We start from the raw sequence: 26,582 nt of genomic DNA on the forward strand, positions 1-26,582 counted from the left end.
CTTCCTCAGGAACAGAGCCAGGAGCCCACAGTGGGAGGTCAGGCTGGCTCCATATTGTACTGTGGATGAAATTGCAAAGGGGCCAGCAAGGCTGCCACAAGTTTCTCCTACCACGTTCAAAGCTGTGTTTTCTTATTGCAACCCTCACCCAGTTACTTCCCTCCTTTTACTGTTTTCTGGAGTTTAGAGAAAGATGGCTCTGCCAGTTTTTGCTAGCTGTGTGAAGATACAGTGAGGGAACAGCACCCTGGTACATCATAGGCTGGCTTCCTGGTCAACCTCCAGCTTCTTGACTGCAGAATTTGGAGCTCCCTTGACATGTTAGTTTTGAGACAGTGTTCCAGAGTCACTCCTAGCAGCCCAGCCCATGTCTCCTGTGGGTACATTTCACATGTACTTTTATTGTATTTAAAACAGTATGCCTTTCGGACTAACTAAAAATATTCATATTTGGACTGAAGCTCCAAAGAAAAGGGGTCCCTGACTCATTTCACTAAAATGATTCCCAAAATAATTTCATCTGACACTCAAAGTACACTGAGGTACTTCTTCTGATTTATATTCTTAGTATATTGTATACTAGAACTCAAGTGTATTTCATCAAAATGTCCAAATCTCTACCCTGACACATCAACTCTGCAAAAGTAGTCATCAAGCTCGCTTTTCAGTTATACACATTGGATAAAATGGAAAACTTCGTCCTGGGTAGAAGATTGCTATTCCCATGTGTTAGAATTCTATAATTTTCATAAAGCTTTTAATTAGGCTCACTACCTCTCTAAGTCACATAAGTCTAACTTTTTTGTTTCTACCGTTATTTGTTTCTTTCAAAATAAGTTGTACCTTTCTTTCTGCTTCCCTTCTGAGCTGCCACATTTCCTGCCCATGACTGGTTCATGCAATCCACTCTTTTTTTTTTAACTTTTTTTATTAATTAAAAAAATCAACAAGCAAAACATATAGAAATCATTCCATTCTACATATATAATCAGTAATTCTTAATATCATCACATAGTTGCATATTCATCATTTCTTAGTACATTTGTATTGATTTAGAAAAAGAAATAGAAAGACAACAGAAAAAGAAATAAAATGATAATAGAGAAAAAAAAAAAATTATACGTACCATACCCCTTACCCCTCGCTTTCATTTACCACTATTTCAAACTGAATTTATTTTAACATTTGTTCCCTCTATTATTTATTTTTATTCTATGTGTTCTACTCTTCTGTTGATATAGTAGCTAAAAGGAGAAGCATCAGACATAAGGTTTTCACATTCACAGAGTCTCATTGTGAAAGCTATATCATTGTTCAATCATCATCAGGAAACATGGCTACTGGAACACAGCACTACATTTTCAGGCAATTCCCTCCAGCCTCTCCACTACGTCTTGAACAACAAGGTGATATCTACTTAATGCGTAAGAATAACCTCCAGGATAACCTCTCTACTCTGTTTGGAATCTCTCAGCAATTGACACTTTGCCTCATTTTACTCTCCCCCCGTCGAGAAGGTTCTCTCAGTCTCTTGATGTTAATTCTCAGCTCATTCTAGGGTTTTTCTCAGTCCTTTGATGCTCAGTCTCAGCTCATTCCAGGATCTTTGTCCCATGTTGCGAGGAAGGTCCACACCCCTGGGAGTCATGTCCCACACAGAGAGGGGGAGGGTGGTGAGACTGCTCATCATGTTGGCTGGAGAGAGGGGCCACATCTGAGCAACAAAAGAGGCTCTCTTGGGGTTGACTCTTAGGCCTAAATTTTAAGTAGACTTGACCTGTCTTTTGTGGGGTTAAGTTTCATGTGAACAAACCCCAAGACTGGGGGCTCAGCCTATAGCTTTGGTTGTCCACACTGCTTGTGAGAATATCAAGAATTCAACTTGGGGAAGTTGAATTTCTCCCCACTCTCACCATTTCCCGAAGGGGGCTTAAAACATGCCAGTTTTTGATGAACATTAACTATACTTCAAACACTTAGTTTTTAATAGCTATATACTGTTTTAAAGAATGAATAACTCTTTCAATTTTTTATCATTATTAATAATGCAGTGATGAGTAAATTATTTATTTATCTAAATATTGAGAGTAGAGTGTTAGAATAGCTTTACTGGGACAAAGGCTGAACATTTTTAGGTTCTTGGTACATACGGTCCAAGTTCATTGCCATCAGAGGTGTAACAGGGTCACATTCCTCTTCACCAGACAGTGGCATAATGTATTAAGCTTTGATATATCTGTAAGTGAAATATTTCTCATCTTTTTCTCCCCCTCTTTAGTAGAGAAGCTATGGGGTTTACAGGACAATCATGCGTAAAATACAGGATTTTTAATAATTTTGCTATTAACTATTGTCCATGGTTTAACTTTGGGTTCACTGTATAGTGTAGTTCCATGGATTTTTTTTTTTTTTAATTTTATTCTGTTACCATATATACAAACTTCTGTGCTATCTTAATCAGTATTTGGGAATTTAAATGAGGTTGAATTCTCCTCTCAAATGTTTATTAATCATTTTTTATTTCACTTTTGTAAAATGCTTAGTTTATGCAATTTGTTCAGTTTTCCTATTTGGAGCCTGACCTTTACCCTTGTTGTTTTACAGGAGTACGTGACAGTAAGGATAGCAACCCTCTGTCAACCATGTTTGTTGAAAATAATTTTTTCTTGTTGCTATTTGTTGCTTATGTTTATAATGATGCTCCTTAACACACAAGAGATTTACACCTTTTTTTGCACTCAAATTTACCCATTTTGATTTTTTATGTGATTTCTATCATTTATTTTATTTGACAGGCTAAAATCAGTTAAATATTCATCTATACTTTCTTCAATTTCTTCATGACTTCATTTTTACATTTAATTATTTCATGCAATTTGTATTTACTTTTGGTACAGTGTAAACTAAGGATCTTACACCCCTACTCCCAAACAGTTTGACTATTTTCTAACACGTTTTGTGAACAATCCATTATTTTCCTGAACCTTTTTAAAAAGCAAAAATAATTTCTTATATATACAAGGTTCTTTTTGGGGTAAATGATTCCTAAGTTTTCAGGGTCTACTTTTAGTAGGGTGAGGTCCACCTAAGGACACTGTTCTCCACTTGCCTCTGCGTCCAGATCTGCTCAGTTATCCCATGCAATCCACTCTTGATCTAGAAATTAGATTTATCTTATGGCTCCCGTCCTCACTGTCCCTATTACATCCTTAGCCTTCTCCCTGTATGACTGAGAAGCCAAGTTGTGGTACGAGTTGATGAACTTGTAAACAGTTCTCATGCCTTCTCTTTCACGTCCTCTCAAAAGAGCACTTTCCAGCACATCACACTGATGAATATAATATTAGGTAGGCTAGGAATCAAATGGCCTGGATTCTGCTCTGCTGCTAAATAAGTCCTAGTATCAGACAAGTCATCTCTCTGGGCCTCATCTTACTCTGAGAAATGAGAACGTTGGAGAAGATTCTCAGGCCCCTGAGAGATCTAAAATGCAAAAAAAAATTTCAGAAGATACTGATAGAATGTCTCTGGACCATGAACTGTGCTAAGGTGTTAGACACACAAGGAAGAACAAGTTACATTCCTTTCTCCTGAAGATGTCTAGAGCATGGTGAGAGAGAATTACGGTTCTTGGTAATAAATAGTATTTTTAAAAATCAGTGCCGGGGCCAAAGGAGCAAGGGGGTAAGTGTCCATGTAAGTTAGTCTTCAGTGAGGGTGAGAGGATTAGATAAGGGGATGCTATGTCTGAGTTGAGATCTAAAGGAAGGAAATGAAAGGAGGATAGCAGGTAAAAGAACATTCCTAGCAAAGAAACTGGTATGCAAAAATGCCTAGAGAAACTATCAGGAGCCTCGGGGGGTTTCACACTGCTTGAAGGTAATTTAAAGGTGAGGATGAATATTTTCTTAATAGCTACTAAGTCAGATTCCTGCTAATATGAGATATTATAGCAGCAAAAGAAACTGGCAGGAATGTGATGATAAACACAACGCTAAGGAGATGTTTTTTTCAACTGGCAGCAGTGAAGTCCCATTGAAGTTTTAGTAACACAAAAATGACAGGATCGATCAGGCAATATGGAAATATCCTGTAGCAGATTGCATCAGGGAAGAGATTATATGTGGTACAATTATCATTAATGGGAAAAGTAGCCATTGAAGTGGTTGTCTGTAACATGAGAAGACAAGCCTAACAACAGAACCTTGTAGAACACTGGTGTTTAAGGACAGGGCAGATTAGAGGAACAGGAGCTTGTAAAGGAGAGAAACAACAAAAGAAAATATGTAGGAAGATTGTGGAAATGAAGTATAACAGATGCTAAGATAAAGGATGTTTCAAAAAGAACAGAGTAATCCATGGTGTCAGATGCTACAGAGAGGTTAGGTACTGTGAAGCAAAGCTTTCACTGGATTTAGCTACTTGAAGGCTAAAGGCTAATGACCTTCAACAGGTTTAGATGTCAATAAAATTTGAATATGGAACTCAAAGTACAGTAATTGAGAAGAAGTAAATAGGAAAAAAAGACAGCTTTTTAATGCACCTTGTCTATGAAGAGGAGGGGAAAGAGGGAAGTGACAGGAGAGAGAGGTCTATTGTGGTTAAGATGGAAGAAACTCAAGGAATTTAAATGTTGATGGAAAAGTGGTAGAAGAGAAAAAGGAATCTAGTACCTGGGAGAGGAAGAGGATCTTATCTTGATGGAACAAGGTTCCTGAGATGGTAAATAGCCCACCTAGATAGTGGAGCCTTAGGAAGAGAGAAGTGAGAACAGATAGGCTTTTCTGGGATGGTAGCAGGAAGCTAAGTGGCTTCACTTCTGACTTTCCTTTTCTTTGAGAAGTTTGAGAGGAGAGGTCGTACCTGAGAGTGAGCAAACTTGTGTGAGGTTTGAGGAGATTTGAAGTGGACATCTGTTGACATTATCTTTGTAAATACAGGATTGCCTGTGTTGAGGCCAGAGTAAGGGTGGCACCCATGAAATTTAGAGAAACCTATCTGGTCAGTCCTGTGATGTGTCCCCCCTTCCCTTTTGGCGTGGTCTGACCATAGGCAAATAAAAGATGGATGATTGGACTGAACTAGGGTAAACGTTTTGTTAAATGGGTATGATGGAAAGAGAGTGAATCTTTGAGAGATGGAAATGATCTCTGGTGTAAGGGTCCAGGCTAGAGAAGGTAAGAAGTGGAAACAGGTTTCTGATAGGGAGCGAGTTGGGAGTTGCTGGATGTGGACCCTCAAAGAATCTGAAGAGAGGGAGAATGGCAGATCATGACCTGAGTGAGCTGTTTGCATGTAACAATTGAAGAGATCTAGTAATAGGGTAGCACAAAGTCAGGCAGGTTGCAGGTAGCTGAGGCCTGGAGTGAGTGTTGTCTAAGTTGTGCCTCTAGAATGTTCTATCCCTTTTATGTACTTAATACATTTAATGACAGTTTGAACATTTGTTGTTTCTGGGTGATAAATGTTGATTATCTTTTTCTTTTACACTCTGTGCTGGGAGAAATTGCTCCAGTACCAACAGCAAGGCACAGCAAGCACTACTAGTAGTTCAGATTTTTCCTCCTGAAGCCTACTGCCTGATCTCAGGTCATAGGGGTATAACATGAACTAAGCACAATTTGGAATACCTTTTTATTTTACTTATTTAAATATAAAATATATTTATTAAATACAGGAGCTTTTGGCCTGTACGTTATCTTAATTATATCTTTACAGCATCCCTATGAGATAAATTTCATAGTCAGGAAATTGGAACTGAGAGAGATTAAATACAATTTCCACGACTTTTAAGTGGTAGAGAAAGGTGTGGAACCCAAATCTGTTTGATTGCAGAACACTTTGCCACTATATTATTACACTGGTTACTACTTAACTATGCCAGCTGCTACCCCATTATTTAAGTAGGTATATATTGAACACATTTGTGTTCTGTTCTGTAATGTGTTAATAGTGTTGGCTACACAGATTCTTCTCACTTATAAATGTATGTATTCCTGAAAAATTGCCTGTGAAGTGGAATTCTGAATAGCAAAATTATTTTCATAGTGACTTCCTACGTTAATCAGTATATATTACCTTCTATAACAGATGTGGTCCTACAGTATTGTGGTAACATTAATTTATGAGTTGAGTCATCTCTATAAAGAAATGTTTTTGTGCAAATGATCACCTTCTGAATTGAACTGTTTTGTAAGCATGAATATTAGTTTCGTATTAAGTGCTCCAACACTTTGGTTTATGGAAAGAGGCATGTACCCAAGACAAGTCAGTTAGACCAGGGGAGTCCCCTTCCCCCCTCACCCCTGTGCTGTTAGGCTTCTTCCTTTCACAAAGGAATTAAGGTGGCATACAGTTTAGTTAGGGAGCAGTAGGGCCCTGAAAAGGCTTCCGTATATAGGACTTGTGCAAATTGGGTAGTTTACTTTTAGCAAGACCCTTTCTTTCTCTCAGTCAACCCAACTGTGGGACCTGAAAGGCCACAATTAAAAAAAAAAAAATTGTAAGGGCTGCAAGCTCCATGCCGTTACCTCTTTTGTATCCCATATTTTGTAGAGGCTTTGTTCTACCTCAAGAAAAATTAAAAAATCACTGAGCATAAAGAATCTATCCCCTGATTTATAGATTCTATAATAACAAAATTCAGCATATTCAGATGCCATAAAATGAATGCTACCTGGATTGGCTTGGGCTTCCTAAAAGTAAATTTGAACACCAGCAGTGAACAATCCTAAAATGAAATCAAGGAAACAATTTCATTTATAATAACAACTGAAAGACCACCTAGGAATAAATTTACTGAAGAATGCAAAGAACTTTTACATGAAATCCTGGAAAACATTACTGAAAGATAATAAAGATGACCCAAATAAATTAAAAGAAATCCTGTGTTCACGTACTGGAAGACTTAATAACATTAAGATGTCAGTATTTCCCAAAGAGTTTTACAGATTGAGTGTGATTGCAGTCGCAGCTCCTTTACAGAAAGGAACAAGCCAATCATCACATACATATGGAAATTGCAAGTGGCCCAGAATAGCCAAACCATCTTGACAAAGAACAAGATGGAGGGACTCACTCTTCCTGGTTTCAAAACTTATTACAAAGCTGCATTAACCAAAATGGTATGGTACTAGCACAAAGATATTATAGACCAATGGAATAAAACAGAGTTCAGAAATAAACCCACCAGAAGTATAAAAACTCTTAGAAGAAAATATAGGGAAGCATCTTCAGGGCCTTAAGTTGGGCAGTGGTTTAGAATTTGAATAGAGGTTTCTCCAAAGAAGATAGACAAATGTCCAGGAAGCACAGAAAAAGATGCTCAACATCATTAGCCATTGGGAAAATGCAAATCAAAACCATGGTGAGATACCACTTCACACGCAGCCACTAGAATGGTTTTTGTTTGTGTTTTGTATGCTGTATGACGGGGGTCACATTTCATTCTTTTTCCATGTAAGTAAGTATCCAGTTGTTGCAGCAACATTCGTTGAAATTTTTTGTTTTGTTTTGTTTTTGTGAAGTAAATGGTCCGGGAATCGAACCCGGGCCTCCCACATGGCAGGTGAGAACTCTACCACGGAACTACTGCCATATGCCCCCCCCCCCCCGCCCAGTATTATTTTTTAAGAAGCAGAAAATAATAAGTGTTGGCCAGGATGCAGAGAAATTAGGAGCCCCTTTTTGCCAGTAGGAATGTAAACAGTGCAGCCTTTCCTCAGAAAGTTTATAAGTATAGAATTACCATGTGACGTGGCAATCCCACTTCTAGGTATATAACCCAAAGAATTGAAAGCAGGGACTCAAACAGATATCTGCACACCAGTGTTGACAACTGCATATATTCATAATTGCTAAAAGGTGGAAGTAACCGAAGGGCCCATCTACAGATGAATGGATAAACAAAATGTGATGTACATACACAGTGGAATTATTATTCAGCCATAAGAAGAAATGCGCTTCTGACACATGTGATATCGTGGATGAACCCTGAAGATAGTGTATTGCATGAAATAACCCAGACACAAAAGAACAAATATTATATGACCTGACCGTATAGATATTAAATAATTAGAATAAGCAAATTCATGGAGTCAGAAACTAGAATACAGGTTGCGAGGAAGGGGGTGAAGAGAGTTAATTTTTAACGGTGCAGAGTTTCTGTTTGGAGTGATCGTTTTGGTCATGGATGGTGATGATGGCAGCATGTCATTGTGAATGAACCACCACTGCAGTGTGGACCGAGGGTGGTTAAAAGGGGAGAGTTTGTATTGTACATTTTTTAGCAAAAAAGTAAATTTGACCATTTCAACAACTGAATTTTTTTCATTCCTTACAGGATGTGAAGTTACTCCAGATGTAAACATTTCAGGCCAAAAATTCAACATTAAACTCCTGATTCCAGTTGCAGAGGGCATGAACGAAATCTGGCTTCGTTGTGACAATGTATGTTTTCCAGTTAAAATGTAAACCTCGGTTTTCTTTGTTTTCTGAGTATATTGATCAGTTGTCCTTATTTTTCATGCTCATCATGTGATAAGTTTCATGTATAATTATTTCTTTCCAATAGGAGAAGCAGTATGCACACTGGATGGCAGCCTGCCGATTGGCTTCCAAAGGCAAGACCATGGCAGACAGTTCCTACAATTTAGAAGTTCAAAATATTCTTTCCTTCCTGAAGATGCAGCATTTAAACCCAGATCCTCAGATAATAGCAGAGCAGATCACAACTGATATAAATCCTGAATGTCTGGTGTCCCCTCGCTATCTAAAAAAGTATAAGAACAAACAGGTACTTGATTCATTTTGTTTCATTGATTGTTTTGTGGTTTGTTTTATAATTTTGTGCATAGAGTTTACATTTAGTTTTCCTTCTTAAATGTTTTAATCTTAATCAGTAGTCTTAATTATCAGGTGATTAGAATATAAAATAGGAAATAAATAGCCCTCAGTTTAAATTGGTCATTTTAAAAATCTGTATCTTTTTAGCACAGATAATGAGGTGGTGTTAGAGCAGTTGCAACGTATTTGTTCTAAACTTGAAGAAATCACTCTTACCAGGACGTTCTTTCAAACATTTCAGGGGATTGAATAAAATCTTAATGCTTTGTGTTCCTTAATTCCTTCAATTTTGTCCCTTATATAATTAAGTAAATGATATAAGGCCCAAAACATTTCCCAACAAAATCTGAAATAACTATTATTGCTTTCTAAATTGACTTTTCCAACTTCGAAAATAAGGTTTGCAAGGGTAGAAGTAGTTTACATTTTAACATTGTCCTTTTTAAAAAATTACATCAACAAGCAGGACCTAGCCAGAAATTTACATCGGGTGACACAGTTTGTTAAATTATTTCATTGAAATTCACTGCTTTTGTCCACCATGTTCAGAATTCCTTTTCTGGAAATTAATACTTGAAAAGAATTGCTATTTAGGAAAAGTTTCCTCCAGTGCAACAGAAAAGGTCCTTTTCAGGGGAATTTCACTTGGGATGGCCTTCCACAATCTCTATACCAAACATCATCCATAAAAGGGAAAGGTTTCGTTTTAGGGGAAGAAAAGAGAAGACCTTTAAAATAAATATTTCATTTTTATCTTTGTTAAGGAATAATTTTTAAACATCCTGAAAATGTCCAATGGAATACGGGAACATTGATACCTTAGTCATTTAGCTGGAAATACTCAAAAGTTTTAGTCACAAAAAAATCAGTCTCTAAGTTTCAGCGGGTCTGTAAGTGACATGAAAGTTGTCTGTTCCCACAGTGGGAGTAGTGAGGAGTGGAGGGGTCTGCCCCGGGGAGCACTGCAGAGTGTAGATTGTAAGTTACAAAGGGAATGTGCACCAGGTACTCACTTCATTTTTCAGTCTTCATTCTTTCACTTAAAAATTATTTGTAAAGAAACTTGTTTCTAAAATTGAATTAATTTTCCTTCAAAGGCTGTAAATTTCAAATCTTAACAGTTTATCATTTTACTCTTGGGTGTCTGGGAAAAAGGAGCTTAAAGGTTTTAAGAAGTGCCAGGCATTGATTTAGCTGTCAAAGAGCCTTTGAAATGATAGTTTTCTATCTCCGCGTACTGGACTTAGATGGTCAACTGAAAACTCTTTTGAGGACAGAGAGTGTTTTCCCCATACAACTGACTGGAGAGCAGGACGCGCCTGGTCCACGCTCGAAGATTCTTCTAGCACTGTTTCCACATTGGCATCTTATGCGGTGCACTTTCTTTTTTAATGCTGCTTTCCCTAACAAAACTTAGAGGTTTTTTCCAGAGGGTGTAGACCTTGTGCTTTTGCCCTGGCACCTCGTAAATGCTGATGGTCAGAAGCTGAGTTACTTCTGTATGTCGGGCCTCGTGCTGCCAAGGTGGCACAGTGCTCGGAGGTTTTGTTAAACTGCGTTTAGTGGGAGGAAGATGTGGGGGGGCTAATTCATCCCCCCCACCCCCAGGTAGAAGTACATAGCGTCTTTTTGGATTACTCAGTATAATCTTGTGTTTAATCAACTTAGTTCTCCAAGACTGCCTATATTCAGTTCATGAAACTTGCTGTAGATATTGTTCATGAGTGACTCTCAGACTGGATTTTTACATTTTAAAGAAGGATTGTTTTGTGTTTTTATATATATATATATCTTAATCCAAATTGAGATGGAGTTACGTTTATAGTCACGGTCCTTAGTGTACTGTATGGCATCTCTTTATTTTCCCTTCCAGGAAAAAGGATGCAAAAAGTATATGGTAATTGGGGGGTTTGCTTTTCTTGTGTAAATAGAGAAGTACTCTGGTCGCTGCGCTTATTTTATGCCCTCAACTTCTACTTATTTCTGAAAAGCAATCAATGCATGGATTATATTTTCTCACTTAAATCTGAGAAGATGTTAAAGACTTTTAAATATTAATTTTGGTTTTGCTGCTAAAATAATTAGCTTTACCCTAACCAGTAAGAACTGGTATATGAGGCAGGGGGAAAGAAGGTATATGCTCCTTGTGTTTTCTTCTTGCAAACATCTACCCTTAATTTTAATTACACTTAATATTCTAAAATAATGTGGAATGTTTCAAAATACTCTAAATTGAAAGTAATTGCTGCTTCCTCATTTTCATTTTCATGCTTGCATTTACTTTGCTTGGTTTCCACCTAAAGTAATTTTTTGCATGGTTTTTGGCTGGAATTTTGGTTTGTAGGTTACCGCAGCTTTTTCTTTGCTTTATTGCCATTTTTTCTGATTGCCTTATTTTTTTTTCTTTCCACTTTCTTTCTCTTTCTTCGCATTGCCATCTGCAGCCAGGCTATATAAGAGATTTGGTAAGTTCTCCATATTTACCAAAAAAAAGAAAAATTTTAAAGCACTAGCCAAAACCCTCCCTCATGGGTTAATTAACCCCCTCTCCCCTCCCTTATGTGTGCAATCATTCCAGTGTGAATACAGTTTAATTTAAAAGTTGACCAGTGATTCCTTTAGAAATTTTTAAAAATTATTATGGTGATTTTAAGTACTTCAGAGGTGCTAACAAATAATTCTGCTAGGAACTTGTATTCCAGGTTCTCATCCTGATCATGTATCTTGGTACTAAATTTAAAACTCATCATGTAAGCCAAGATTAGAATATGCAGTACCGTATGTGTGCACTTGGAGTACGTCTCAAGAGTGGCAATTATGTATTTCCAATGATATTTTTTGTTCCTTAATATACGGTAACTGGAATTAAGGAGATAGTACATCAGGAGGTTTATTTTGAAAAGCCATTGTTTCATTAAAATTCCCAGATGATATTTTCATTTGGGAATGAAACTGTTTTCTAATTCCAACTGTTGCAGTGCCTGGTTTGGGGTGGGATACTGTATAATTCAAACTCTTGATCTTTTTTTTTGTCTTGATTCTACTTACGAAAGAATACTGTGTCTAATGGTAAAGGTTATATTTAATCATATCTAGATAACAGCAAGAATCTTGGAGGCCCATCAAAATGTAGCACAGATGAGTCTAATTGAAGCCAAGATGAGATTTATTCAAGCTTGGCAGTCTTTACCAGAATTTGGCATCACACATTTCATTGCAAGGTCAGTAGTTCCACTAAGCATTGAAAGTACCTATATGTAAACTATAAATCTGTGAATTTTTACTTAATATACTTCATGTCATTAGAAATTAAACATTTAAAATATTTGTACTTACACCTATTAACAGTAAGTTTGGTTTATAGTAATATTTAAAGATTGTTGGGATGTTGTTTTTATACTTACAATTTTTACATTGAAAACTCAATATGGTATACCTGATTGCATTTGTTTTTACGCTGACAAGAATACCACTTTTTAAAGAGCATATCTTGATTAAAAAACAATTCAAAATGGTTTTTAACATTAATTTTTAAAAAAAATAGATTTCAAGGGGGCAAAAAAGAAGAACTTATAGGAATTGCATACAACAGATTGATAAGGATGGATGCCAGCACAGGAGATGCAATTAAAACCTGGCGTTTCAGCAATATGAAACAGTGGAATGTAAACTGGGAAATAAAAATGGTAAGCTAGTATTACTTGAATTCATACTATAGCCCTTTTGGTAAAATTAGTAAATTTAGAATCACAAGATGTATACAATCTGAAGATTATTTGAACTATTATCTTAAAATACAGAGCATGGATCAATTATTCTTTTCTTATTTAAACTTGTTTATTTCATAATTAGCCCAGTTATTAGAATTCTAAGGACATAATGACCTGATCTTTTTAAAGTTGTCTTTCTATAATGTATAAATCCCTTTTACTCACAACAGCAGCTACTAATTATTGAATGTCTCCTCTGTGCCAGGCATGGTACAGGATGTTTTGCATTTCTACCCTATCTCCAAACATGATTACAACTTTGTAAAGTAATGGGTTATCCCTGCTTTAGAAATGAGGAAACTAAAATTTAGAGCCCTAAAGGATATCGCTATCTGTGAGCATGTAGTTGGTGAGTAACAGTCAGGATTGAACTGTAAAACCTGCTCCTAGAACAAACGTTAAAATGAATTTAGTTTGAAATGCGAGTGATCAATGAAAGGGGGGGAGTAAGGGGTAGGGTATATATATTTTTGTTTTTCTCTGTATTCATTTTATTTCTTTTTCTGTTGTCTTTTATTTCTTTTTCTGAATTAATACACATGTTCTAAGAAATGATCATGATGAATATGCAACTATGTGATACTATTGTGAATTACTGATTATATATGTAGAATGGAATGATCAAAATAGGAATGTTTGCATTTATTTGGTGGTTTTTTGTATTTAAAAAAATAAATAATTATTTATAATAAATAAAATTAAAAACCTGCCCCTAGCTTTGGAGTACTTGAATACCAGTTAAAATAAATATAGTATTTTATGAATAAGCCTTTTATTTTAGGATCATAGTGGGCTAGTATTATTTCCTGTCATTTCACAGAATCTCATATTTCTGGAATATTCAAATGTGACACCTAAAGGTTAAATATCTCAGGCCAATACTAAATACAGGAAGTAGTTTTTCTCCCAGGACTCGAAGAGATGTTTTCATTAACTGATTCACCAGAGACCCATTTGGGAACTTAGTGGCCTAGATCCCTTGCATTCACTTTTCCTTTTCAGAATATGAAAACTATCAGTGGGTGGAGAGTAAGGAGAGGCTAGTTTTTAAACTTTCCTTCTTCTTTTCAACTTCGGCATTAAAAATAAGAAATTATTTGAGGCTTAACAAGTATTTTGTGATAAGCCAGACCTTAAACACAACAGCTTTGCTTGGATCCACCATCTCTCAAGTCTCACTTGTACTGATAACTCTTTGTCTTTGTTCCAGGTCACTGTAGAGTTTGCAGATGAAGTACGGTTGTCCTTCATTTGTACTGAAGTAGATTGCAAAGTGGTTCATGAATTCATTGGTGGCTACATATTTCTCTCAACACGTGCAAAAGACCAAAATGAGAGTTTGGATGAAGAGATGTTCTACAAACTTACCAGTGGTTGGGTGTGAATAGAGAATACTGTGTAAGGAAACTCTCCATGGCCATAATATTTAACTTTAAAGCTGTTGTTTGTTATATGCTGCTTAATAAAATAAGCTTGAAATTTATCATTTTATCATGAAAAATTTTTTGCCTTACCAAACCAGCTAATATGTACCCTAACAAGCACGACTATTAATCTGCTATCATGAAACAATGTACGGACTGTTGATTTTGGCACACATTTCTTAGGGCCAGAAATTGAAAACTGAAGTAGTGGGCAAATCGGGAACAAAACATAACTGATTTAAGCTGGCCAAACTGTAAGAAACTCAAGCCATCTATTTCAGAGCAATCCAGAGCTTAAACTATATAAAGTCTATTTATCATGTTGAATGCATATGTTTTAATGTATTTGTTAAATTGACCTTATGTTTTAAAATATCCTATTCCCGGCAGCCATTTGATTCCCCACCTCCCTATATAAATCAGCCCTGCAAAAGATGCCTGATATTTAATCATGTCATTGTTTGACCTTGAAGGAAAATGCTGTTAGTCTGTTTTGCTTGGTTTGTTTTTGTCCTTTAATGAGCATGTCTATTGTTTTGTGTTTTTAATTTCTACACCATATTGTATTATGACACTTTTAGTATTCACCAGCATATTCACTTTCTGCCTAAAATATGCAACTTTTGCATTACAATATGAAGTAAAGGTCTATGAAGTGTGCATTTTGTGTAACTAATGTACAAACACAAATTTTATAAAATTGTACAGTTTTTTAATAACTACTCACAACTAGTAAATGGCTTAGATATAGCGTCTTCGCATTAAATGCTTTTAAAAGATATAAATATCGATTTGGTAACAATTATATGCAGTTTTAATATTGGCTAACTTAAGAATGACTTCATTATAGTCATGATTTTCCACAGTGTCCTTAACGGATGCCTGGACTGGCCATGGTCTAATCTGCTGCACTGTTACAGACTGCATTGGTGCTAGACAGAGCAGCTCACATAACCTAAAAGGGTGCCAGGGAAGGTCGATTACCAGTATTGTCCAGTAATCAATCCATGGGTTAAAGACTGTATAAATCCATTTTATTTTAAATAAAGGCAAAATCTTTTATTTAGTATTTGTTTCTTTTGTACTTCTTTTTACTGTTCATATAGCATTAACTTTGTAGAAATGAACTTCTGTCTTCTAGAAAACTCTGGCTAATATCCTGCATTATGAGAACAACTTGCTACTATCCCAGTGTCACCGTTAAGATACCATCTTCCACTGAAATTGAGAACCCATCATTTTTCCTAAGATTTAAAAGTGAATGTTGACTATTAAATGTTAGAAATGTAGTTATAAACAGAAATGGCAGATGAACAGACACTGTTTTTGGCAGAACTTGTTTTAAACTGCACAGGGATTCGTCTGTGGCCTTCCCAAGTCCCACGGCCGCCACGTGAGGGATATTAGCCTCTTAACTGATTTCCCTGCCTCTGTTTTGCCTGCTGCCCTCAACAATTCTGAGAGTAATCTAGCCACAGCATAGCACCCACTGGATTAACAGCTCTAACAGCTCCTTGTTGCCTGTAGGATAAAAGACACAACTCCCCAGTCAAGTATTCAGAGGTCTCCTATGGCCTGTTCCCATCTCAGTTTCCATCCTCCTCTCCTAACAGCCTTCTGCATCCCGGTCAAACTGGGCAACTCACATTCTCCAGATACCCTTTGCACTCACCCATCTCCATATTCCTCAAACCTGGGATGTCTATTTCCTTGAGCTTCCAAGCCTCCTGTTAACTAAATGTCATCTGTCCAGCAGTTAAACATTTTAAGAAAGAGCCATGTGTTCTTTCTTCCGTGAGTACTTTCGAGTTTCCTTGTGGCCAAAAGTCAGTCTCCCTCCTCTGAATGTATGCATTCTGTAGATCGCCATAGACTTTGGTCCTTTTGTGGAAATTAAGAGCAATCATCCATATTATGGTTGGTGTATGTCCTGTTGACGCAAATAAATGGTACCTCCTTGAGCTCTGATCTGAGCAGCATGATTTCTACCCAGGATGAGTTCATGCATAGTTGTTTATTGCACATAATGATGATTGTTTTGGAAATCAAGGAATTAAAACTTAGAAATTATACATTCTCAGCATAGGTTAATAAGGAGGAGTTTTTTTTTTACCCTGCACACCAGCTATGCTTGGGAAGTGTGCTGAGTGCTTTCACACATTGTCTCTTAAGGAGTCCTACAGTTAAGCCTCCTTTTCGGAAAGAGGCTGAGGGAGGCCAGGCCGCACAGCAGTCACAAATAATGCTAGTTAGTACCAAGCCAGAGCTAGAAGTGTAGAACTCCATGTCCCTACCGAGCAGTGTTAAATGCTTCATAGATCCTGGAGAACCCCACGATAGTGGCCTGTCCCGAGAGCATAGTTCAGGAAAAGGAACACTAGGTAGGGCCTTGAGAGTTCTGGCTTCAGGTGATCAGTTTCATATCGATAGGAAGACACTGGGGGCAGGACATCGACCAAGCTGTCTTCCAACTGTTTCTCTAAAGCCAGCAAATCAAAGAGACCTGCTGGAAGCCACAGATGCAGTTAATTAGTAATCTAGACTTGGTACAAATTGTTTTTCACACGACCGTGAACTACGAAAGTCAGGGTACTAGAGACCTGAACTTTGTGGAAGGAAACCCAGTTGCAATGCTTGACCCTCCTCCTCTCTTACCCAGGTCTGAAAGCAGAGATGTGCCAAGTGTCTTTTTCTTCTGTATCCCATCGTTTTTACTTTTTTCTGTTAAAAGCTTTATGAAGCATGTTTTCCGTTTTCTCGTGCATTTAGCTTTTAATTATCAGTCGGGGATGTAGTGGGAACAGATGCACCTTGTTTCAGATCCCTCTGCTACCTAGCATTCTGCTCCTTGACCCTTCGTTCACCTGGGAAATATAGAGGATTAAATGAAGAGCTGAGAGTGCCCTGTTCTGTACCTACACTGAACAGTTTCTCAGTAAGGTTTTTTACTTAATCCTCTTTTTGATCCTCTGAAGCACATCTCCATATGATACCTTCATCATTCATAATGATTTCTGCCACATATAATTAAGTTTTGAGAAGGGATGCTGCTGTTTTTTTAGGCCAGTCACTTAATGCATAGTAGCATGCTTTACACCTTTGGTAATTCACAAAACATGAGACCGGGGCTTTTTGAAATCCATCCCCTTGTGATAGTGTTCTCACTGTTCATTAATTTCTCTGCTGAATGGCTGCACAGCTGCCATCTGTATGCTCTGTGTATTCTAAAAATTAGTCACTGATTCAAAAAAAAGTGCACCTCCGAAAATATTTTTTGTAGCTATTGTAGTCATCCCCTTTTTTGCAGCTACGTGATTGCAGAAAAAGCAAGGATGAGCTGACTCGGTTTGCCTGAAGCCCTAACAGGCATGGTGTCTAATAAACTGCTACAGTTGTTACTCTGCTGTTACAGTTTCAGTCCTCTCTGCAGAGTGATATCCAGGAAGATGTTTACTGATAAGCTCTGTGGCTTCAACAAATTATCCGAGTCTTGATCTGCTTGAATTGCTTAGGCTTTGGTAACTCACGGATGGGGGCGGTGAAGGGAGGACACACAGGAAATGGGAAATTTGTGACCTGGGTTAGGGGAATGCTGTGCTATCCAGAGCAGGAAATAGGGCAGTAAAAACGGCTTATCTGGTGACCTTATTTCCCAAGGCCGAGTCCTCTCTTGCTTTTTCTGATTTATTTAATAAACAATACATAGTTTCCCAGGCTGAATGTGTACATTAAAATCCCCTATTCCCTTGGTAAACAGTTATCAGTATGTGTGCACACGCACACACAGTTGAGTTTCCTTTTTGGCATGTGTGCATGGACCTACATATTACTAAAAATTACATGCACTTAAAATAATTTGAGACCATAATTTCCTGAGATCTAATTATAGTTTCATGTGGCCTCATTGGCTAGGCAGTGTCTGTGTTTCTGTTCAGGGAAGTGGTCCAGATTCAATGTTAATTAAATTTGATTAAGAACAGTGCAACCAACTAAATAGGTTTAAAATCATATCTGTATCAATTTAGTTGTAGAGACTGGATGAAAAAAACAGTTGATAGAAGCAGAAAATTCTCATTTCAAATCAAAGTGTTAGGAACTTTGTTTTCATTACCAAGTACAGTACCGTAAACATTTACTCTCAGGTTTACTGATCAGAATCAAACCTAAATGCCCTTTTTCTGTCTTCAAGACCTAACTACAAGTTCAGTAAGCTCTTGGGACATTTGAAGCACAGACATTTCTAATCCAAGAAAGCAAAGGACCGAGAATAGCCCAGCAGGTGGGAGGACCGGCCTTACCAGATAACCAGAATTAGTATAAAACTGCATTAAGTAGAGCATTGGCACAGGTATAAACCAAAGAACCCGAGTCAGAAGAGACACTCCAGGAGCGAACACGTGTGCGTATGGAAACCTGAAGTGACAGCCTACCCTGCAGATCAGTGCGAGGGAAGGGCTTCGTCATGGGTGCTGCTTGTCCTTACAGGGCAAAAGAATTTGGACTATTCGCTGACGTGTATGTAGGATCCAAATCCATTCCAAATGGGTTCAAGACATGCTAAAGCAAAACTAAAACTTCTAAAGATGCTGAAGGAGAGAATACAACATGGGGGAAGGATTTTGCTCCTTAACAAGACACATAAACCGTTTACATTAAGATGAAAACAAAGATACTTTAAAGAGTTAAAAAAAAAGGCAGATCAAATTGGGAGATTACAATCCACAGCGGACAGATGGTTAACATCCAGACTATAAACACAGGCACACACTGACAAAAAGAAAATTGGGTAAGGCACTGAAATAGGCATTTCACAAAAGTAGAAACCTGAAATGGCCAATAAACTGGGAAACTTCCACCTCACTAGTATCAGGAACGTGATGGGGGAGGGGCAAGTTTTAAATACAATTAAAATACAATTCCAGGGTGGGCCACAGTGGCTCAGTGGCAGAGCTCTCGCCTGCCATGCCAGAGACCCGGGTTCGATCTCTGGTGCCTGCCCATGTATTAAAAAATAATAAAAACATGTTTGAAAAGAAAAAAAAAAATACAATTTCAGACCCACCATATTTGTAAAATATTTAAAGCCACAATATCAAGTTTTGGCCAGGATGTGCAATTATTGGAATAACTATTGCTGGTGGGTGTGTTCATTGGTACGGAGCCCTTTGGAAACACATTGTCTAATAAATTTAAAGATTACCTACTGCCCAGCAGCCCCGCAGCGCCGTGTGGTTATATACCCTGGAGAAGCTTCTGCACACCAGGAGACCCAGCAGTACTTCTAATAGCAAAAAAAAAAAAGGAAAAGAAAAAAAACCCGGAAACAATCAAGTGTTCATCCGGGTAGAATGGATACATTATAACAGAGTCCTAAAATAGGATCAAAACAACTGAATAAATTACAGGAGACGAAAGGACATGGCTGAATCTCAGCCTAAGGTTGAATCCAAAAAATCCAGCTGCAGAAGACAATGGGTAGTATGGTTATGGTCTTAAAACGTAACAAGATTTTAAAATACTTTTTTTGAACGTGTCAAATATTTTCCTCTTCTGTGGTAGAATAAAAGCTGTTTTGGTGGTGGTTGTTTTTGTTTGTTTGTTTAAAAAAAAAAAGACTGCTGGTGATGCTAAAGTCCAGTGTGAAAAGAGTGGTAACTTAGTGCCGCTGAACTGCGTAATGAATGGGGACAGTTGCTCTTGACAGCTGCCAGTCTGCGCCGTGATAGCCTTCCTAGGTCTGGACTAGCTCAGCACACGGGTCTGAGCCTCGCTGCCCTGCCGAGTGCACCACTAATTAGCTGACTGCTGGGCTGGCCAAGTTTCAGAGTGGAGCCAATGAGCCAAGAGTCAGGGGGTGAGTCCCCTTGTGGTCAGTTGGCTTTGCTCTGTTTGGCACTCGCAGGCTGCACCGCTGCCCTGCAAATGTGCAGGGTTTGTCGGGAGAGGAACTGCACAAGCGAAGGAGAATCCGTCCATCAACTCAGTTCGAAAATCAGCTCTAAGCTCGAGGCTCTGGTCAGTATACAGATCACCACACAGTGACTCATGGGCGATTGTGGAAATGTCAGCACAGATCTTTCTGAACCCTCTGAGTCGCTGCTGAGAGGAGTGAAGTGTACTCCAGATCTTTTCTTGCAGCCTAGATTAGTAGCAAAGGTGTTCCTGCAGTTTAAATCCAGCCTCCTATAGACGTTAACGCTACTAAATTGAAATCCTGAAAACGATGTCATTCTCAGGAAATTGCCCTCCACTTTCCCAATATAAAAGTGTTTTAAAAGGGGGCGGGCCACGGTGGCTCAGCAGGCAGAGCTCTTGCCTGCTAGGCTTGGAGACCTGAGTTCAATTCCCGGTGCCTGCCCGTGCCAAGAAAAATAAATAAGATAAATGAAGTCAATAGGATAGGAAAAGTAGATCAAAACCATTGCTATAGAGCAAGATATCCTTGAAAATGCTTAGAATCTATTTTGTTTTGTTTGTCTTTAAAATGATTAGTATAGGAAATACCAGAGAGAGAAATGATTCCAGGTAGGTAAATCTTGTTAAAAGGTTTTTTAAAAAATTGTTTTTAAAACCAGTTCAGAACAACTTCAGTGAGAATGAAAAGATATGCAGTATCACGCGCTAAACAACACAGTATTTTTTACACGAGGATATGATTTGAATAAAAGCCATCATTCATACAAGCCGGGACCATACCAGTTGATCTACATCAAAGATGGGAAAAGGGAGCCAGCTCTTCAAAAATAACCTCACAGGGAAGAAACTGACCTGAGAAGAGCAAAGAAAAGGTAGCAAATAGGAGACAGTTGCTGAAACCATCTTTATCACTTAGCTTTGGATTGTATTTCTAAACCTCATACCCAAGAAATAGCGTTGTATAATCAGCCTAAACACACTCGTGGAAGGCTGGTTTGTAATGCTTCACTTTCAGATGTTCTCAAAAGAAACTCCTTCATCTTGTCCCGGATACATCCTGTTTCCTTCTGATTGGGTTTTAGTTTCTCATTTCAATGCTCCAAATACTCCCCATCTGACAATCGTTGAGAAACTTCACTTTACTTTCTCATAGATTGTGCTGAAAGCAATCACATAATGAAGAGGAAATGCCTTCTATTTACTCCCAGCAGGAAACACGAACGGGGTTTGCTACAAGGCTCTTCCCAGCCCCTGCTGTACCATAGATGGAGGCGTCCACCGTGAACTTGACTCCTTTTACATGCCCAGAATTCCTTTTAAAGAGGGAACAGGACAGATGTTGTCTTTAATCTTCACTGGTTAAGACATCTGTGGAATGTTAGAACTTCTAGAGTTGTTTTGTTTTCAGGCAAGTGACATGAATTAACAACGTTTCTTTAGTCCCCAAAAGTGCTTAAGATCATGTTATGTTGCTCTCTAAACAAAGATGATTTCTAAGCCTATATAAGACTTGACTGTAACCCTTGCCCTTGATATCTGTTCTGAGAAATCAAGCTAAGAAGCTGTGTTCCATAAAAGCCGGGAGCATGATCTTTTGCAATCTGTTAGGCAACTATTGAAAAGGGAGTGTGTAGAGTGGAGTAATAATAACTAATTGTTTGGTCTATAAGTTATAACTGAATTCTGCTTCTAAGTAAGAGGTCACAACTCGCTGGATGCCAGTCGGTTCGTTTTATTCTAAGAGATCTATGAATTATGAGGCCCTGCCAGCACTGGCACTGAGGAGGCAAGTAAAGCTGCCTGGTATTAATTTGTGAAAGGACAGAAACTTGGAGAGCTGAAAACCAATGTAGGTTATAGAGGTTGAAAGTGGGAAAGTAAAGCAAGGAGCTATTATTTTTTTAATCAAGTTAATATTTTGAATTGTCTAAAATTAAGAGTGTTGATGATTATACATCTAAGTGAGACATGGACTGTTGGCTTTGGACATTAGACATGATGCCAATGGGGGGAGGTGGCTGAAGGACACATTGAGAATTCAGAATGGTGAACTATGAAGTATACGTATGATGGAATACTGCACAGCTACAGAAAGGAACAAAGTAGTGAGGCATGCAACAAGGTGAATGAAACTGTAGGGCATTACATGCTGCAAACTAAGCCAGAGACAAAAGAACAATTATTGAATGGTCTCTTTTAGAAAATACCTATAGGAAAATCGGGGCCTAGACTGTAAGCTCTTAGAGTAGTCATATTTAGTCCAGAGCTGCTAATGTTATTTCTAGATTTCGAGATGCTTTGCTCTATGTGTATAACCTGGCATTTCCCTGGAACTTTGACTACCTCTGTGACATCTAAGACATAGAGTGGGAGTTCTGCAACTCTGAAAGTCAGCATTGCTACATACAACAATTGTTAAAGAAACTAAAACAGAGATCAGGCTTCAATTAGAAATAAGAATGAAGCCAGAGACAGCCAATCCAATTACAAAATGGGAAAAAGACTTGAACAGACACTTCTCAGAAGAGGAAATACAAATGGCCAAATGGCACATGAAGAGATGCTCAATGTCCCTGGCCATTAGAGAAATGAAAATCAAAACCACAATGAGATATCATCTCACACCCACCAGAATGGCCATTATCAACAAAACAGAAAATGACAAGTGCTGGAGAGGATGCGGTGAAACAGGCACACTTATCCACTGTTGGTGGGAATGTCAAATGGTGCAACCACTATGGAAGGCAGTTTGGCGGTTCCTCAAAAAGCTGAATATAGAATTGCCATACGACCCAGCAATACCATTGCTGGGAATATCTACTCAGAGGACTTAAGGGCAAAGAAACAAACGGACATTTCACACCAATGTTTATAGCAGCATTATTTACAATTGCAAAGAGATGGAAACAGCCAAAATGTCCATCAACAGAAGAATGGCTAAACAAACTGTGGTATATACATACAATGAAATATTATGCAGCTTTAAGACAGAACAAACTTATGAAGTATGTAACAACATGGATGGACCTTGAGAACATTATGCTGAGTGAGACTAGCCAAAAACTAAAGGACGAATACTGTATGGTCTCACTGATGTGAACTGACATTAGTGAATAAACTTGGAATATGTCGTTGGTAACAGAGACCATCAGGAGATAGAAATAGGGTAAGATATTGGGTAATTGGAGCTGAAGGGATACAGACTGTGGCAACAGGACTGAATACAAAAACTCAGAAATGGACAGCACAATACTACCTAATTGTAATGTAATTATGTTAAAACACTGAATGAAGCTGCATGTGAGAATGATAGAGGGAGGAAGGCTGGGGACATAAATGAAATCAGAAAGAAAGATAGATGTTAAAGATTGAGATGGTATAATCTAGGAATGCCTAGAGTGTATAATAATAGAATGTACAAATTTTAAAAATGTTTTGGCATGAGGAAGAACAAAGGAATGTCATTATTGCAGGGTGCTGAAAATAGATGATAATTAATACTTTAAAATGTCACCTTATGTGTGAGACTAAAGCAAAAAATGTTTATTTGTTACAAAAGTTTATATTTTGACTAGAGCATTTCCTAATATTATATTTCCTAATATAACTCATGTAGATAGTTTGATTGAATGTCATAAGTACTTGGAATCTCAGGTAGCACATGAGATTTTGTTGGTTTGTCCAGAGTGATCCCCCGATGAATCCCAGAATGATTTGATCAGTGATTGGAAAAGTATTTGCAAGTCCCCTTCAGGGAATGGTGAGAGTGGGGAGAAATTCAACTTCCCTAAGTTGAATTCCTGATATTCTCACAAGCAGTGTGGACAACCAAAGCTATAGGCTGAGCCCCCAGTCTTGGGGTTTGTTCACATGAAACTTAACCCCACAAAGGATAGGTCAAGTCTACTTAAAATTTAGGCCTAAGAGTCACCCCCAAGAGAGCCTCTTTTGTTGCTCAGATGTGGCCTCTCTCTCCAGCCAATATGATGAGCAGTCTCACCACCCTCCCCCTCTCTGCGTGGGACATGACTCCAAGGGGTGTGGACCTTCCTGGCAACGTGGGACAAAGATCCTAGAATGAGCTGAGACTCAGCATCAAGGGACTGAGAAAAACCCTAGAATGAGCTGAGAATTAGCATCAAGGGATTGAGAGAACCTCCTCGACCAAAAGGGGGAAGAGTAAAATGAGACAAAGTATCAATGGCTGAGAGATTCCAAACAGAGTCGAGAGGTTATCCTGGAGGTTATTCTTCCGCATTAAGTAGATATCACCTTGTTGTTCAAGATGTAGTGGAGAGGCTGGAGGGAATTGCCTGAAAATGTAGTGCTGTGTTCCAGTAGCCATGTTCCTTGATGATGATTGAACAATGATATAGCTTTCACAATGAGACTCTGTGAATGTGAAAACCTTATGTCTGATGCTCCTTTTAGCTACTATATCAACAGAAGAGTAGAACATTAGAACATATGGAATAAAAATAAATAATAGGGGGAACAAATGTTAAAATAAATTCAGTTTGAAATGCTAGTAGTAAATGAAAGTGAGGGGTAAGGGGTATGGTATGTATAGTCTTTTTTTTCTCTATTATCATTTTATTTCTTTTTCTGTTGTCTTTTTATTTCTTTTTCTAAATCGATGCAAATGTACTAAGAAATGATGAATATGCAACTATGTGATGATATTAAGAATTACTGATTGTGTATGTAGAATGGAATGATATCTAAATGTTTTGTTTGTTAATTTTTTTAATTAATAAAAAAAGTTAAAAAAAAAAAAATGAATCCAGTCTGGTTGGTACAAAGGTAAATCAGAATACAGGGGTAAGGAGGACATCGTCTGTATTTTAGAACTTCACCTACTTTATGAGACCAAAGGAAGAGAGGTTTATTTTGTCCAAAACCTAAATCTTCTGTAACACATAATCTAACTCAACCTGTCTGGATAGCTCATTTACAGAACCCAAACACATGGAGCCCAGAATGGTAATGAGGGCTTATAATTCTATATAGCTTAAAGTAATACTCAGATACATCCCAGAGTATGTTGGTCAGATAATTAAAAAGTATTGACAAAGTCTCTGGAAGGATGGAAGAAAAAATATGAAACTATTAGACTTTACCACTGGGGAAACCCCTGATACTGTCTCAAACATTAGGACTCCCAAGTCAATAGGCCAAGCCTTGCTCTTATAAAGCTTATTTTGGTAGCTGAGAAGCCAAGCCCAGCTATAGTTATGTCTAAGAGTTACTTCCAGAAAACCTCTTTTGTTGCTCAGATGTGCCTCTCCCACTCTAAGCCGCACTCTGCAGGGAAAATCATTACCCTTCCGCCTTACATGGGGCATGACTCCCAGGGATGAGCCTGGCCTGGGAATCACTGTGGGATTGACAATGCCATCCCAACTACAGGGAAGAAAAAGAAATGTAACAAATAAGCTATCAGTGGCTAAGAAAGTTCAAATAGAGTCAAGAGGCTATTCTGGAGGTTCCTCTTATCCCAGCTTCAGCTAGATAACTGCCATGCATCATGATTTGCCAACCCCAACCAGCACCATTCCTGTCAACCCTAAAGAGCATCTAGGGCTCTGTCTGAGATTCGGAAAAAGTTTCATGCACTAAGATTACTTTCCAGAAACCTACAATCTCCAGATGGGTTCCTAGGCCAGATAAGTCCTGAAACCCAAAGGGGCCATCCTCTCCAAAAATACTAAGTCATTCCAGCTCTCTATCCCATATTATTTTCAACCCTTTTCAACATGAAAAAGCTAGAATGAGCAAAGCCAAATACCCCTAAAGAATGGGAGAAGGATCAAGGCAGAAGGAGGAGTTGTACAGAGAAGATAGGCTATAACGAATGAGTATGACTGCTGAATCATTTCATTAATATTTTTAAATCTCCCATGTCTTGAGGCAGCTAGAAGGAAAAACCTAAAATTGTGGAACTGTAACCCATTCCAAACTCTGAAATCTGTTCTATAACTGCTTGTTACAATGTACTTTCAATTGTGTTGCTTTCTTTGTATGTGTGTTATATTACACAATAAAAAATATTTAAAAAGATATTTTGAGTGCTCAAAATAATGCTATACTAAGTCATGTAGGCCAGAGAGGAAAAGACTTACAATCTCTTAGACAGTCCATAAGAATTTTAGTATGTCACGGGGCAGTTTATGACTAACTGTCAAGTCAGCCATGGAGATAAGGGCTCCTGAGCTCGGAGAGAATGCAGTTGACCAGAGTGACCCAGTAAAAGTGCCTGACCGAGGGTGTACCGAGAGCCTTGCAGGACGAGGAGAGAGTGGGGAGGGCAGGAGGGCAGGAAGGAAGGTTCTGGAAATGTGAGAAAATCCAAATCCTGACATGGGGAAATGTTAAGTGCTCAGTAAATAGTTGTGAAAAACTAAAAGAAGAAATTTGTTTAAACTGGTTAAAATACTGAAATAGAGAAATCATATGGTGTAACATAGCATGTCTTTGAGTTATTCAAATGAAGCTAAATTTCACTAACTATTTCAGAAGTACAGATGAGAAAACCAGGCTGTGAGGGAGGAAAGCCATTTTAAAAATCACCCTAAAGCCATTAAAAAATCACCCTGTGAACTTCTGGAAACACTATGATCCTTTATCA

General features: G+C 38.1%; 1 protein-coding gene across 7 annotated transcripts in view; it reads left to right on the forward strand.

Annotated features, from left to right (window-relative positions):
- FERMT2 (FERM domain containing kindlin 2) overlaps positions 1 to 15,198 on the forward strand; it is a 127,241-nt gene extending 112,043 nt beyond the window's left edge. For 3 of the 7 annotated variants that reach the window (XM_077122613.1, XM_077122612.1, XM_077122616.1), the window contains 7 exons: positions 8,342 to 8,448; positions 8,573 to 8,794; positions 10,718 to 10,741; positions 11,289 to 11,309; positions 11,941 to 12,065; positions 12,389 to 12,530; positions 13,825 to 15,107. In XM_077122613.1, the coding sequence (XP_076978728.1) occupies positions 8,342 to 8,448; positions 8,573 to 8,794; positions 10,718 to 10,741; positions 11,289 to 11,309; positions 11,941 to 12,065; positions 12,389 to 12,530; positions 13,825 to 13,998 (815 nt within the window). In that variant the 3' untranslated portion in view covers positions 13,999 to 15,107. Of the gene's footprint in view, positions 1 to 8,341; positions 8,449 to 8,572; positions 8,795 to 10,717; positions 10,742 to 11,288; positions 11,310 to 11,940; positions 12,066 to 12,388; positions 12,531 to 13,824; positions 15,108 to 15,179 lie in introns of those variants that run through there. The other 4 variants (XM_077122617.1, XM_077122618.1, XM_077122615.1 and 1 more) reach the window with 3 other exon arrangements.
- The last annotated feature ends 11,384 nt before the right edge of the window (positions 15,199 to 26,582 follow it).

This window comes from Tamandua tetradactyla, chromosome 12 (genome assembly GCF_023851605.1).
Source record: "Tamandua tetradactyla isolate mTamTet1 chromosome 12, mTamTet1.pri, whole genome shotgun sequence".
In the NCBI taxonomy this organism is placed as follows: Eukaryota; Metazoa; Chordata; class Mammalia; order Pilosa; family Myrmecophagidae; genus Tamandua; species Tamandua tetradactyla.